At 38.9% G+C, this 16,559-nt stretch overlaps 1 protein-coding gene across 1 annotated transcript in view; it reads right to left on the minus strand.

The window, feature by feature from the left end:
• Positions 1 to 9,372: 9,372 nt before the first annotated feature.
• fgfr3 (fibroblast growth factor receptor 3) overlaps positions 9,373 to 16,559 on the minus strand; it is a 170,968-nt gene continuing 163,781 nt past the window's right edge. Inside the window, exons 15-16 of the mRNA XM_029712591.1 lie at positions 14,789 to 14,894; positions 9,373 to 12,508 (exon numbers count right to left, since the gene is read on the minus strand). Of these exons, the coding sequence (XP_029568451.1) occupies positions 12,362 to 12,508; positions 14,789 to 14,894 (253 nt within the window). The 3' untranslated portion in view covers positions 9,373 to 12,361. The remainder of the gene's footprint in view (positions 12,509 to 14,788; positions 14,895 to 16,559) is intronic.

The following is a 16,559-nucleotide window of genomic DNA, read 5'->3' on the forward strand; positions in this document are numbered from 1 at the left end:
AACCAAGGGGTTGAATATTTATTGCCTCAAGACATTTCAGCTTTTCATTTTTCATTAATTTGTAAACATTTCTAAAAACATATTTCCACTTTGACATTATGGGGTATTGTGATGTCATTATGGGGTATTGTGATGTCATTATGGGGTATTGTGTGTAGGCCAGTGACACATCTAAATTTGATCCATTTTAAACTCAGGCTGTAACAACAAAATGTGGAAAAAGTCAATGTGTGTAAATACTTTCTGTAGGCAATGCAGTATTTGGTTCAGGAGATTTTCTAAATAAGATAAAATAAGAGATATCTGCTTTAGCCGACATCAGTAGGTGGAAATGTGTTAAAACTGTCAAATCCTTTAATGTGTACACTGGGAATCAGGAAGCAAGTACAGGGAGTGTATTTAATAAATACACGTAGAACAAAACAAAAAACACGAGTAGCGTACAGACATGAACACAGAGTCAATAACGCCTGGGGAAAGAACCAAAGGGAGTGACAGATATAGGGCAGGTAATCAGAAAGGTGATGGAGTCCAGGTGAGTCTAATGAGACGCTGATGAGCGTAACGATGGTGACAGGTGTACATAATAATAAGCAGACTGGGAACCTCGAGCATCGGAGGGGGAGTATACGTGACAGTACCCCCTCCCTGACGTGCGGCTCCAGACGCCGACCAGAGGGCCGGTCCCAGGGACCAGGAGCGGGCCGATCACTTCTGGTGAGGTGTGGAAACCTGTCGAGCCAGCTGAGGCATGGGAGCCCGACAAACCAGCTGAGGCATGGGAGCCCGACAAACCAGCTGAGGCATGGGAGCCCGACAAACCAGCTGAGGCATGGGAGCCCGACAAACCGGCTGAGGCATGGGAGCCCGACAAACCGGCTGAGGCATGGGAGCCCGACAAACCGGCTGAGGCATGGGAGCCCGACAAACCGGCTGAGGCATGGGAGCCCGACAAACCGGCTGAGGCATGGGAGCCCGACAAACCGGCTGAGGCATGGGAGCCCGACAAACCGGCTGAGGCATGGGAGCCCGACAAACCGGCTGAGCCATGGGAGCCCGACAAACCGGCTGAGCCATGGGAGCCCGACAAACCGGCTGAGGCATGGGAGCCTGCCGATCCAACCGAGGCATGAAAGCCAGACGAGCCAGCCGAGGCATGAAAGCCAGACGAGCCAGCTGAGGCATCCTCGGTAGTGAAACCCGGACCCGACGTCACCTAAAAAACAAAAAACACTCCCTGATGCTCCCCTTTGGTGAGGCGTTATTCTGTACTGTGTACGCTGGGAATCAGGAAGCAAGTACAGGGAGTGTATTTAATAAATACACGTAGAACAAAACAAGAAACATGAGTAGTGTACAGACATGGAACAGAGTCAATAACGCCTGGGGAAAGAACCAAGGGGAGAAGACAGATATAGGGGAGGTAATCAGGAAGGTGATGGAGTCCAGGTGAGTCTGATGAGGCGCTGGTGCGCGTAACAATGGTGACGTGTGCGTAATAATAAGCAGACTGGCAACCCTCGAGCATCGGAGGGGGAGTATATGTGACCAATCCACAAGTGGCTCCTGGCATTATACCAAAAGCGGACGTTGCCATTTGCTGCACGGAGTCGCAGTGTCAGAACTCCATGCAGCGTTGCTTACATGTCCAAACACTGGAATGTAAGATGCAATCTACCCCTTGATTATGCTGATAGAAATCCTCTTAATATCATTTCATGATTTTCCATTTGAGGGTAATTATTTCGATATAGTCTACACTTTCTCAATGTGAATTTCTAACATGAGTGGGACGGGTGTGGCTTCATAACAATGATCACAAGAGCAGCAGCTCAGCGATTTGACAGCTCCAAGGAAGTTACACTTCTGACACCACCAAAACATCAGCTATGTGGGTGTCAGCCATCGCCGGTTAACGCTTGATCTGATTGAATCTAGGCCTAATTTGGCACTTTCTTTCATGACAAACCAAGTTTTAGGATCTTGCACTTGACCATTGTGTTGTACATTTGCATTGAATAAAAATGTTTCATTACGTTGGCACATCTATGACTTACAAACATCCATACACATGATTCAGATTGAATGCTAAAATGTTATAACTATCTGCCTTGTGATTCTAATGCCACAGAGCAGACCTTCATAGTCTATACTAATATTCTACATTAAGACTGTAGAGCATCAAGGAAATCTGGGAAGATGTTTCAGAAACACTAGTTAATGTTTCAGATGTTTCAATAACACTGGATAATGTTTTAGATGTTTCAGTAACACTAGATAATGTTTCAGATGTTTCAGTAACACTAGATAATGTTTGAGATGTTTCAGTAACACTAGATAATGTTTCAGTAACACTAGATAATGTTTCAGAAACACTAGATAATGTTTCGGTAACACTAGATAATGTTTCAGTAACACTAGATAATGTTTCAGTAACACTAGATAATGTTTCAGATGTTTCAGTAACACTAGATAATGTTTCAGATGTTTCAATGACACTAGATAATGTTTTAGACATTTCAATAACACTAGAAAATGTATCAGATGTTTCAGTAACACTAGATAATGTTTCAGTAACACTAGATAATGTTTCAGATGTTTCAATGACACTAGATAATGTTTCAGATGTTTCAGTAACACTAGATATGTTTTAGATTTTTCAGTAACATTAGATAATGTTTCAGATTTTTCAGTAACACTAGATAATGTTTCAGTAACACTAGATAATGTTTCAGATGTTTCAATGACACTAGATAATGTTTCAGATGTTTCAGTAACACTAGATAATGTTTCAGTAACACTAGATAATGTTTCAGATATTTCAATGACACTAGATAATGTTTCAGATGTCTCAATAACACTGGATAATGTTTCAGATGTTTCAATAACACTGGAAAAAGGTTTAGTAACACTAGATAATGTTTCAGTAACACTAGATAATGTTTCAGATGTTTCAGTAACACTAGATAATGTTTCAGATGTTTCAGTAACACTAGATAATGTTTCAGTAACACTAGATAATGTTTCAGTAACACTAGATAATGTTTCAGATGTTTCAGTAACACTAGATAATGTTTCAGTAACACTAGATAATGTTTCAGATGTTTCAATGACACTAGATAATGTTTCAGATGTTTCAATAACACTGCACAATGTTTTAGTAACACTAGATAATGTTTCTGTAACACTAGATAATGTTTCAGATGTTTCAGTAACACTAGATAATGTTTCAGATGTTTCAGTAACACTAGATAATGTTTCAGATGTTTCAGTAACACTAGATGTTTCAGTAACACTAGATAATGTTTCAGAAACACTAGATAATGTTTCAGATGTTTCAGTAACACTGTTTCAGTAACACTAGATAATGTTTCAGATGTTTCAATGACACTAGATCATGTTCAGATGTTTCAATGACACTAGATAATGTTTTAGATGTTTCAATAACACTGGATAATGTTTCAGTAACACTAGATAATGTTTCAGATGTTTCAATAACACTGGATCATGTTTTAGTAACACTAGATAATGTTTCAGTAACACTAGATAATGTTTCAGATGTTTCAGTAACACTAGATAATGTTTCAGATGTTTCAATAACACTAGATAATGTTTCAGTAACACTAGATAACGTTTCTGATGTTTCAATAACACTGGATAATGTTTTAGTAACACTAGATACTGTTTCAGTAACACTAGATAATGTTTCAGATGTTTCAATGACACTAGATAATGTTTTAGATCTTTCAATAACACAGGATAATGTTTGAGATGTTTCAGTAACACTAGATAATGTTTCAGATGTTTCAGTAACACTAGATAATGTTTCAGATGTTTCAATAACACTGCACAATGTTTTAGTAACACTAGATAATGTTTCTGTAACACTAGATAATGTTTCAGATGTTTCAGTAACACTAGATAATGTTTCAGATGTTTCAGTAACACTAGATAATGTTTCAGATGTTTCAGTAACACTAGATGTTTCAGTAACACTAGATAATGTTTCAGAAACACTAGATAATGTTTCAGATGTTTCAGTAACACTGTTTCAGTAACACTAGATAATGTTTCAGATGTTTCAATGACACTAGATCATGTTCAGATGTTTCAATGACACTAGATAATGTTTTAGATGTTTCAATAACACTGGATAATGTTTCAGTAACACTAGATAATGTTTCAGATGTTTCAATAACACTGGATCATGTTTTAGTAACACTAGATAATGTTTCAGTAACACTAGATAATGTTTCAGATGTTTCAGTAACACTAGATAATGTTTCAGATGTTTCAATAACACTAGATAATGTTTCAGTAACACTAGATAACGTTTCTGATGTTTCAATAACACTGGATAATGTTTTAGTAACACTAGATACTGTTTCAGTAACACTAGATAATGTTTCAGATGTTTCAATGACACTAGATAATGTTTTAGATCTTTCAATAACACAGGATAATGTTTGAGATGTTTCAGTAACACTAGATAATGTTTCAGATGTTTCAGTAACACTAGATAATGTTTCAGATGTTTCAGTAACACTAGATAATGTTTCAGTAACACTAGATAATGTTTCAGTAACACTAGATAATGTTTCAGTAACACTAGATAATGTTTCAGTAACACTAGATTATGTTTCAGTAACACTAGATAATGTTTCAGTAACACTAGATAATGTCTCAGATGTTTCAGTAACACTAGATAATGTTTCAGTAACACTAGATAATGTTTCAGATGTTTCAATGACACTAGATAATGTTTTAGACATTTCAATAACACTGGAAAATGTTTCAGATGTTTCAGTAACACAATATAATGTTTCAGTAACACTAGATAATGTTTCAGATGTTTCAGTAACACTAGATAATGTTTCAGTAACACTAGATAATGTTTCAGTAACACTAGATAATGTTTCAAATGTTTCAGTAACACTAGATATGTTTTAGATTTTTCAGTAACACTAGATAATGTTTCAGTAACACTAGATAATGTTTCAGTAACACTAGATAATGTTTTAGTAACACTAGATAATGTTTCAGATGTTTCAATGACACTAAATAATGTTTCAGTAACTTTACATATTATTTCAGTTGTTTCAGTAACACTAGATAATGTTTTAGATGTTTCAGTAACATTAGATAATGTTTCAGTAACACTAGATAATGTTTCAGATGTTTCAGCAACACTAGATAATGTTTCAGTAACACTAGATAATGTTTCAGATGTTTCAGTAACACTAGATAATGTTTCAGTAACACTAGATAATGTTTCAGATGTTTCAGTAACACTAGATAATGTGTCAGATGTTTCAGTAACACTAGATAATGTTTTAGTAACACTAGATAAAGTTTCAGATGTTTTATTAACACTAGATAATGTTTCAGATGTTTCAATGACACTAAATAATGTTTCAGTAACTATACATAATGTTTCAGACGTTTCAGTAACACTTGATAATCTTTCAGTTGTTTCAGTAACACCAGATAATGTTTTAGTAACACTAGATAATGTTTCAGATGTTTCAGTAGCACTAGATAATGTTTCAGTAACACTAGATAATGTTTCAGATGTTTCAGTAACACTAGATAATGTTTCAGATGTTTCAGTAACACTAGATAATGTTTCAGATGTTTCAGTAACACTAGATAATGTTTCAGTAACACTAGATAATGTTTCAGATGTTTCAGTAACACTAGATAATGTTTCAGATGTTTCAGTAACACTAGATAATGTTTCAGATGTTTCAGTAACACTAGATGTTTCAGTAACACTAGATAATTTTTCAAACACTAGATAATGTTTCAGATGTTTCAGTAACACTGTTTCAGTAACACTAGATAATGTTTCAGATGTTTCAATGACACTAGATAATGTTCAGATGTTTCAATGACACTAGATAATGTTTTAGATGTTTCAATAACACTGGATAATGTTTCAGTAACACTAGATAATGTTTCAGATGTTTCAATAACACTGGATCATGTTTTAGTAACACTAGATAATGTTTCAGTAACACTAGATAATGTTTCAGATGTTTCAGTAACACTAGATAATGTTTCAGATGTTTCAGTGACACTAGATAATGTTTCAGATGTTTCAGTAACACTAGATGTTTCAGTAACACTAGATAATGTTTCAAACACTAGATAATGTTTCAGATGTTTCAGTAACACTGTTTCAGTAACACTAGATAATGTTCAGATGTTTCAATGACACTAGATAATGTTTTAGATGTTTCAATAACACTGGATAATGTTTCAGTAACACTAGATAATGTTTCAGATGTTTCAATAACACTGTATCATGTTTTAGTAACACTAGATAATGTTTCAGTAACACTAGATAATGTTTCAGATGTTTCAGTAACACTAGATAATGTTTCAGTAACACTAGATAACGTTTCTGATGTTTCAATAACACTGGATAATGTTTTAGTAACACTAGATAATGTTTCAGTAACACTAGATAATGTTTCAGATGTTTCAGTAACACTAGATAATGTTTCAGTAACACTAGATAATGTTTCAGATGTTTCAATGACACTAGATAATGTTTTAGATCTTTCAATAACACAGGATAATGGTTCAGATGTTTCAGTAACAATAGATAATGATTGAGATGTTTCAGTAACACTAGATAATGTTTTAGATGTTTCAGTAACACTAGATAATGTTTCAGTAACACTAGATAATGTTTCAGTAACACTAGATAATGTTTCAGTAACACTAGATAATGTCTCAGATGTTTCAGTAACACTAGATGATGTTTCAGTAACACTTGATAATGTTTCAGATGTTTCAATGACACTAGATAATGTTTTAGACATTTCAATAACACTGGATCATGTTTTAGTAACACTAGATAATGTTTCAGTAACACTAGATAATGTTTCAGATGTTTCAGTAACACTAGATAATGTTTCAGTAACACTAGATAATGTTTCAGTAACACTAGATAATGTCTCAGATTTTTCAGTAACACTAGATAATGTTTCAGTAACACTAGATAATGTTTCAGATGTTTCAGTAACACTAGATAATGTTTCAGTAACACTAGATAATGTTTCAAATGTTTCAGTAACACTAGATATGTTTTAGATTTTTCAGTAACACTAGATAATGTTTCAGTAACACTAGATAATGTTTCAGTAACACTAGATAATGTTTTAGTAACACTAGATAATGTTTCAGATGTTTCAATGACACTAAATAATGTTTCAATAACTTTACATAATATTTCAGTTGTTTCAGTAACACTAGATAATGTTTTAGATGTTTCAGTAACATTAGATAATGTTTCAGTAACACTAGATAATGTTTCAGATGTTTCAGCAACACTAGATAATGTTTCAGTAACACTAGATAATGTTTCAGATGTTTCAGTAACACTAGATAATGTTTCAGTAACACTAGATAATGTTTCAGATGTTTCAGTAACACTAGATAATGTGTCAGATGTTTCAGTAACACTAGATAATGTTTTAGTAACACTAGATAATGTTTCAGATGTTTTATTAACACTAGACAATGTTTCAGATGTTTCAATGACACTAAATAATGTTTCAGTAACTATACATAATGTTTCAGATGTTTCAGTAACACTTGATAATCTTTCAGTTGTTTCAGTAACACTAGATAATGTTTTAGTAACACTAGATAATGTTTCAGATGTTTCAGTAACACTAGATAATGTTTCAGTAACACTAGATAATGTTTCAGATGTTTCAGTAACACTAGATAATGTTTCAGATGTTTCAGTAACACTAGATAATGTTTCAGATGTTTCAGTAACACTAGATAATGTTTCAGTAACACTAGATAATGTTTCAGATGTTTCAGTAACACTAGATAATGTTTCAGATGTTTCAGTAACACTAGATGTTTCAGTAACACTGGATAATGTTTCAAACACTAGATAATGTTTCAGATGTTTCAGTAACACTGTTTCAGTAACACTAGATAATGTTTCAGATGTTTCAATGACACTAGATAATGTTCAGATGTTTCAATGACACTAGATAATGTTTTAGATGTTTCAATAACACTGGATAATGTTTCAGTAACACTAGATAATGTTTCAGATGTTTCAATAACACTGGATCATGTTTTAGTAACACTAGATAATGTTTCAGTAACACTAGATAATGTTTCAGATGTTTCAGTAACACTAGATAATGTTTCAGATGTTTCAATAACACTAGATAATGTTTCAGTAACACTAGATAACGTTTCTGATGTTTCAATAACACTGGATAATGTTTTAGTAACACTAGATAATGTTTCAGATGTTTCAATGACACTAGATAATGTTTTAGATCTTTCAATAACACAGGATAATGTTTCAGATGTTTCAGTAACAATAGATAATGATTGAGATGTTTCAGCAACACTAGATAATGTTTCAGATGTTTCAGTAACACTAGATAATGTTTCAGATGTTTCAGTAACACTAGATAATGTTTCAGTAACACTAGATAATGTTTCAGTAAGACTAGATAATGTCTCAGATGTTTCAGTAACACTAGATAATATTTCAGTAACACTAGATAATGTTATTAGGCACCTATATTATTAGGCACCCTATATTATTAGCCTCTTTATAGTATTAGCCTCTCTATAGTATTAGCCTCTCTATAGTATTAGCCTCTCTATAGTATTAGCCTCTCTATAGTATTAGCCTCTCTGTAGCTCAGTTGGTGTTTGCAACGCCAGGGTTGTGGGTTCGATTCCCACGGGGGGCCAGCACAGAAAAAAAAAAAAACAATTGTATGAAATTGTATGAAATGTATACATTCACTACTGTAAGTCGCTCTGGATAAAAGCGTCTGCTAAATGACTAAAATGTATAGTATTAGGCGCCCTATAGTATTAGCCTCTCTATATTATTAGCCTTTCTATAGTATTAGTCTCTCTATAGTAGTAGCCTCTCTATAGTATTAGTCTCTCTATATTATTAGCCTCTCTATAGTATTAGCCTCTCTATAGTATTAGCCTCTCTATAGTATTAGCCTCTCTATAGTATTAGCCTCTCTATAGTATTAGCCTGTCTATATTATTAGCCTCTCTATATTATTTGGTGCCCTATAGTATTAGCCTCTCTATAGTATTAGCCTCTATATAGCAGTATATAACAAGTATAACAGTATAAGAGATTGAAGAATATCTTGGATGAAGAGGACTACTTATAGAACTAGCATGGTAAAACATAATCTTGTACTTAAAACATAAATAGTAGTAAAGTAAATTTGGCTAAAATGTTTAGCTAAAATTTAGCTAAAATGTTACTGAAACCTTCTCAGGTGAGTCCTGTGAATCACTGCTTTGATTTGGTAAAAGTCAACTTTGCAACCAAGGTACGACTCAATAATGTTTCACTCCTTAGATTTACATTTAATCAAACTCAGTTTCTTTGACCTGCTCTTCTCATTAAAATTGCTTTAAATCTTTCATACATTCTTTTTTTTTTTTTACTGTAAACAAAACAAGATGGATGAAAAACAAGAGAAATAAAATCTGCCAGTTGTGAAAATAACATTGTTCTGCTGTAAAATAAGTTACAGAAAAATAAATAAAACATCTTTGCTTACAGTACTAAATCCTGAACAAGATTGTTCTAACTTATGAACTACATGTTAAGTCTATAAATATCTTTACAAATATACATGTTAATAATTCAAATAAACCTTTTGTATCACTTTAAATTATTACATGATCATGACAGTGTATTCCAGATTGCAATGCTTTGATTCTAAAACAATACTTTAGAAGAAACAAATCTCATTTTAAGTACATGGCTGTTGACAGCAATATGATACATATTTGCATTTATATATTTACAATGAAAACTTTTTAAAGATACATAGAAACACCCCAAATTATATTTCCCTCCTGTTGAAGGGTCTGACTGCAACTTGGCTCCCATCAGAGAGACTGGTTCTATATTTCCCTCCTGTTGAAGGGTCTGACTACAGCTTGGTTCCCATCAGAGAGACTGGTTCTATATTTCCCTCCTGTTGAAGGTTCTGACTGCAGCTTGGTTCCCATCAGAGAGACTGGTTCTATATTTCCCTCCTGTTGAAGGGTCTGACTACAGCTTGGTTCCCATCAGAGAGACTGGTTCTATATTTCCCTCCTGTTGAAGGGTCTGACTGCAGCTTGGTTCCCATCAGAGAGACTGGTTCTATATTTCCCTCCTGTTGAAGGTTCTGACTGCAGCTTGGTTCCCATCAGAGAGACTGGTTCTATATTTCCCTCCTGTTGAAGGGTCTGACTGCAGCTTGGTTCCCATCAGAGAGACTGGTTCTATATTTCCCTCCTGTTGAAGGGTCTGACTGCAGCTTGGTTCCCATCAGAGAGACTGGTTCTATATTTCCCTCCTGTTGAAGGGTCTGACTGCAGCTTGGTTCCCATCAGAGAGACTGGTTCTATATTTCCCTCCTGTTGAAGGGTCTGAATGCAGCTTGGTTCCCATCAGAGAGACTGGTTCTATATTTCCCTCCTGTTGAAGGTTCTGACTGTAGCTTGGTTCCCATCAGAGAGACTGGTTCTATATTCCCCTCCTGTTGAAGGGTCTGACTACAGCTTGGTTCCCATCAGAGAGACTGGTTCTATATTTCCCTCCTGTTGAAGGGTCTGACTGCAGCTTGGTTCCCATCAGAGAGACTGGTTCTATATTTCCCTCCTGTTGAAGGTTCTGACTGCAGCTTGGTTCCCATCAGAGAGACTGGTTCTATATTTCCCTCCTGTTGAAGGTTCTGACTGCAGCTTGGTTCCCATCAGAGAGACTGGTTCTATATTTCCCTCCTGTTGAAGGGTCTGACTGCAGCTTGGTTCCCATCAGAGAGACTGGTTCTATATTTCCCTCCTGTTGAAGGTTCTGACTACAGCTTGGTTCCCATCAGAGAGACTGGTTCTATATTTCCCTCCTGTTGAAGGGTCTGACTACAGCTTGGTTCCCATCAGAGAGACTGGTTCTATATTGCCCTCCTGTTGAAGGTTCTGACTACAGCTTGGTTCCCATCAGAGTTTCAAACGGCAGAGACTTCTGTTGTTACAGTCCTGGTTCAGATTGCTGTATTGTAGTCCCATTGTGAAATCCTTCTGCTGCGTGATGGTTGAGATGATTCAACAGCGGTGAGGGTGAGGGATCTTGGTGTAAAGCACTAACTGTTAATGAACCAGTCACATCATGTTGTTGATTCTGGCTCTGCTGGTATGCTGCACATTTGTGCAAAAACGAGTTCCTGCGTACTCCATACTCTGTCGTTCACAGAGCTCCACTGAGGAGAGGTAAAGAGACCCAGCCTCCCTGGCCAATGGCGTTATAGATACCCTGCCTCCCTGGCCAATGGCGTTATAGATACCCTGCCTCCCTGGCCAATGGCGTTATAGATTCCCTGCTTTTGTGGCCAATGGCGTTATAGATTCCCTGGCCAATGGCGTTATAGATACCCTGCCTCCCTAGCCAATGGCGTTATAGATACCCTGCCTCCCTAGCCAATGGCGTTATAGATACCCTGCCTCCCTAGCCAATGGCGTTATAGATACCCTGCCTCCCTGGCCAATGGCGTTATAGATACCCTGCCTCCCTGGCCAATGGCGTTATAGATACCCTGCCTCCCTGGCCAATGGCGTTATAGATACCCTGCCTCCCTGGCCAATGGCGTTATAGATACCCTGCCTCCCTGGCCAATGGCGTTATAGATACCCTGCCTCCCTGGCCAACGGCGTTATAGATTCCCTGGCCAATGGCGTTATAGATACCCTACCTCCCTGGCCAATGGCGTTATAGATACCCTGCCTCCCTAGCCAATGGCGTTATAGATACTCTGCCTCCCTGGTTAATGGTGCACATGTCCTTGTTTCAATCTCCTCCCAGTCCTGTGGGTTAGAGTTAGGTTCCTGTAGGCACTGAATGGTTTGACCTTTCGGATTGGCAATAACTAAAGACTGGCCAAGTACAAAAAAATATACATTTTCATTTTTAAGAAAAAAAAAGACGTTTTTTTGGCGGCAAAAAATTGTCCAACCTTCAATGCAAAGAATCTTTAAAAAATGTGTCCGTTTGAGGATGTATTGCATGCATTGTTCTCTTTCCCATATCTGGAGGAGGTTCAAAGTATGACGCTGAGAGGTGTCTCGGGGGAGTCCCCCCCTTGATTGTCCCCCTCCCCAGATGTCTTTGGGGGATCGTCTTTGGGGGATCAGCCCCACCTATAGATCTATGTCCTGATTGCCATGTAGGTCTGCAGCAGTTTGACAAGGTTACTCCCCCCTCATTTTGGGGAGGCAGGGATTGGTCAGGGAGGGGGTCGTGAGAAGGGGGTCGTGGGGAGGCAGGGATTGGTCAGGGAGGGGTTCATGGAGAGGCAGGGTTGGTCAGGGAAGGGGTCGCGGGGAGGGGCTCATGGGAGAACACAGAGTCATCTCCTGAGGAACAGGTGCTGCTGGAGTCTTGGCAGGTTGGAGAGTACTGCTCAAACGGGACAGACAGGTCCAGGTACTCCTGTTGTAACACAACACACAGTGTTAGAACAGACAGGTGCAGGTACACACGCTTCCTTAACTATCCTTGTGGGGACCAAACAATTGATTCCAATTCAAAATCCTGGTGTTAGTAATCTGGGGTTAGTATTCTGGGGTTACAGTTAGACAGTACTCTGGGGTTAGTAATCTGGGATTAATAATCTGGGATTAGGGTTAGAAAGTGATCTGGGGTTAGTATTCTGGGGTTACAGTTTGACAGTAATATGGTGTTAGTAATCTGGGATTAGGGTTAGAAAGTGATCTGAGGTTACAGTTAGATAGTAATATGGTAGTTAGTAATCTGGGATTGGTAATCTGGGGTTAGGGTTAGAAAGTGATCTGAGATTACAGTTAGATATCATTTTAATGGTAGGTTTATTTGAACAGTGAGAGACAGAATAACAACAACAAAATCCAGAAAAACGCATGTCAAAAATGTTACAAATTGATTTGCATTTTAATGAGGAAAATAAGTATTTGACCCCCTCTCAATCAGAAAGATTTCTGGCTCCCAGGTGTCTTTTATACAGGTAACGAGCTGAGATTAGGAGCACACTCTTAAAGGGAGTGCTCCTAATCTCAGTTTGTTACCTGTATAAAAGACACCTGTCCACAGAAGCAATCAATCAATCAGATTCCAAACTCTCCACCATGGCCAAGACCAAAGAGCTCTCCAAGGATGTCAGAGACAAGATTGTAGACCTACACAAGGCTGGAATGGGCTACAAGACCATCGCCAAGCAGCTTGGTGAGAAGGTGACAACAGTTGGTGCGATTATTCGCAAATGGAAGAAACACAAAAGAACTGTCAATCTCCCTCGGCCTGGGGCTCCATGCAAGATCTCACCTCGTGGAGTTGCAATGATCATGAGAACGGTGAGGAATCAGCCCAGAACTACACGGGAGGATCTTGTCAATGATCTCAAGGCAGCTGGGACCATAGTCACCTAGAAAACAATTGGTAACACACTATGCCATGAAGGACTGAAATCCTGCAGCGCCCGCAAGGTCCCCCTGCTCAAGAAAGCACATATACATGCCCGTCTGAAGTTTGCCAATGAACATCTGAATGGTTCAGAGGATAACTGGGTGTAAGTGTTGTGGTCAGATGAGACCAAAATGGAGCTCTTTGGCATCAACTCAACTCGCCGTGTTTGGAGGAGGAGGAGGAATGCTGCCTATGACCCCAAGAACACCATCCCCACCATCAAACATGGAGGTGGAAACATTATGCTTTGGGGATGTTGTTCTACTAAGGGGACAGGACAACTTCACCGCATCAAAGGGACAATGGATTGGGCCATGTACCGTCAAATCTTGGGTGAGAACCTCCTTCCCTCAGCCAGGGCATTGAAAATGGGTCGTGGATGGGTATTCCAGCATGACAATGACCCAAAACACACGGCCAAGACAACAAAGGAGTGGCTCAAGAAGAAGCACATTAAGGTCCTGGAGTGGCCTAGCCAGTCTCCAGACCTTAATCCCATAGAAAATCTGTGGGGGGAGCTGAAGGTTCGAGTTGCCAAATGTCAGCCTCAAGACCTTAATGACTTGGAGAAGATCTGCAAAGAGGAGTGGGACAAAATCCCTCCTGAGATGTGTGCAAACCTGGTGGCCAACTACAAGAAACGTCTGACCTCTGTGATTGCCAACAAGGGTTTTGCCACCAAGTACTAAGTCATGTTTTGCAGAGGGGTCAAATACATATTTCCCTCATTAAAATGCAAATCATTTTATAACATTTTTGACATGCGTTTTTCTGGATTTTTTTGTTGTTATTCTGTCTCTCACTGTTCAAATAAACCTACCATTAAAATTATAGAATGATCAGCAGGGGATCAAATACTTTTTTCCCTCACTGTAGTTGTCACTTAAACCTAACCCTTAACATAACCATAACCTTAACCGTAATCTGGGGTTAGTAATCTGGGGATAGGGTTAGACAGTAATCTGGGGTTAGGGTTAGACAGTAATCTGGGGATAGGGTTAGACAGTAATCTGGGGTTAGGGTTAGACAGTAATCTGGGGTTAGTAATCTGGGGTTAGGGTTAGACAGTAATCTGGGGATAGGGTTAGACAGTAATCTGGGGTTAGGGTTAGACAGTAATCTGGGGTTAGTAATCTGGGGTTAGGGTTAGACAGTAATCTGGGGATAGGGTTAGACAGTAATCTGGGGTTAGGGTTAGACAGTAATCTGGGGTTAGTAATCTGGGGTTAGGGTTAGACAGTTATAGTTATTGGGTTTATAGTTGTGACTTACGTCCGTGGAGGTCATGGATAGAACCCTGTCATGGTCTTCCACCAGCTGCCTGAATGTAGGCCTCTGAGACGGAACAGGATGCCAGCACTCCCTCATGATCATATATCTACAGAGACACACAACAGTTACAATACAACACTCCCTCATGATCATATATCTACAGAGACACACAACAGTTACAATACAACACTCCCTCATGATTATATATCTACAGAGACACACAACAGTTACAATACAACACTCCCTCATGATCATATATCTACAGAGACACAACAGTTACACTACAACACAGTCCATACAGTCCACACACAACCCTCACTGTATGACATATTGTACACCATACATTAAACTCAAAGTGCCTATAAAGGTTGTACATGTAACAGGGTTAGTTATGTTTCCACTTGCCACTAAATAAATGTGTACTTAATGTTCATGTATACTAATTGGTTGGTTTAATTCAGATGTCAATAAGGTGTTATGTCATTGGCTACACTTGCAGATAAGAGGAGATCGTGAACGTCAAGTCGTCCCAGTCTGCTATTGACATCCAAACGGTAGGTCATGTTCTGAAATACTATATTGTATTTTCATATGTACAGTGTGTACGAGTTCACTGTGTACATTTCCTGATGTAAACACACCCACCGGTCAGTTTATTAGGTACACCACCCCGTTCACACAAATGGATCGCTCCTACAGACAGTGAGTCAAGTGGCCGTTGCATGCTATATGAAGCAGGCAGACAGGCACCGAGGCATTCAGTTACTGTTCAACTGATTGTTAGAATGTGCAGAACGAGTGACCTAAGCAACGAGTGACCTAGGCAACGAGTGACCTAAGCAACGAGTGACCTGGGCAACGAGTGACCTAGGCAACGAGTGACCTAAGCAACGAGTGACCTAGGCAACGAGTGACCTAGGCAACGAGTGACCTAGGCAACGAGTGACCTAGGCAACGAGTGACCTAAGCAACGAGTGACCTAGGCAACGAGTGACCTAGGCAACGAGTGACCTAGGCAACGAGTGACCTAGGCAACGAGTGACCTAGGCAACGAGTGACCTAGGCAACGACTGACCTAGGCAACGAGTGACCTAAGCAACGAGTGACCTAGGCAACGAGTGACCTAGGCAACGAGTGACCTAGGCAACGAGTGACCTAGGCAACGAGTGACCTAAGCAACGAGTGACCTAGGCAACGAGTGACCTAAGCAACGAGTGACCTAGGCAACGAGTGACCTAGGCAACGAGTGACCTAGGCAACGAGTGACCTAGGCAACGAGTGACCTAGGCAACGAGTGACCTAAGCAACGAGTGACCTAAGCAACGAGTGACCTAGGCAACGAGTGACCTAGGCAACGAGTGACCTAGGCAACGAGTGACCTAGGCAACGAGTGACCTAGGCAACGAGTGACCTAAACAACGAGTGACCTAAGCAATGAGTGACCTAGGCAACGAGTGACCTAATCAACTTTGAGTGTTGTATGATCGTCGGTTGACAGTGTCTCAGAAACAGCCTCCTGGGCTTTTCACTCGCGACAGCGTCTAGGATTATCAGAGAACGGTGCGACAAACAAAACACATCCAGTCAACAGTAGTCCTGTTAATGATGAAAGGTCAAAGGAGAAGGGCAAGAATCGTGCAAGCTAATAGACGGGCCCCAAACACACAAATATCATCGTAATACAACATTGATGTGCAGAACTGCATCTCGGAACGCACATCTCGTCGGTCCTCGTCACGGATTGGCTATTGCAGCAGACGACCACGCCGGG

The sequence above is a fragment of the Salmo trutta genome, chromosome 25, assembly GCF_901001165.1.
Source record: "Salmo trutta chromosome 25, fSalTru1.1, whole genome shotgun sequence".
NCBI lineage: Eukaryota > Metazoa > Chordata > Actinopteri > Salmoniformes > Salmonidae > Salmo > Salmo trutta.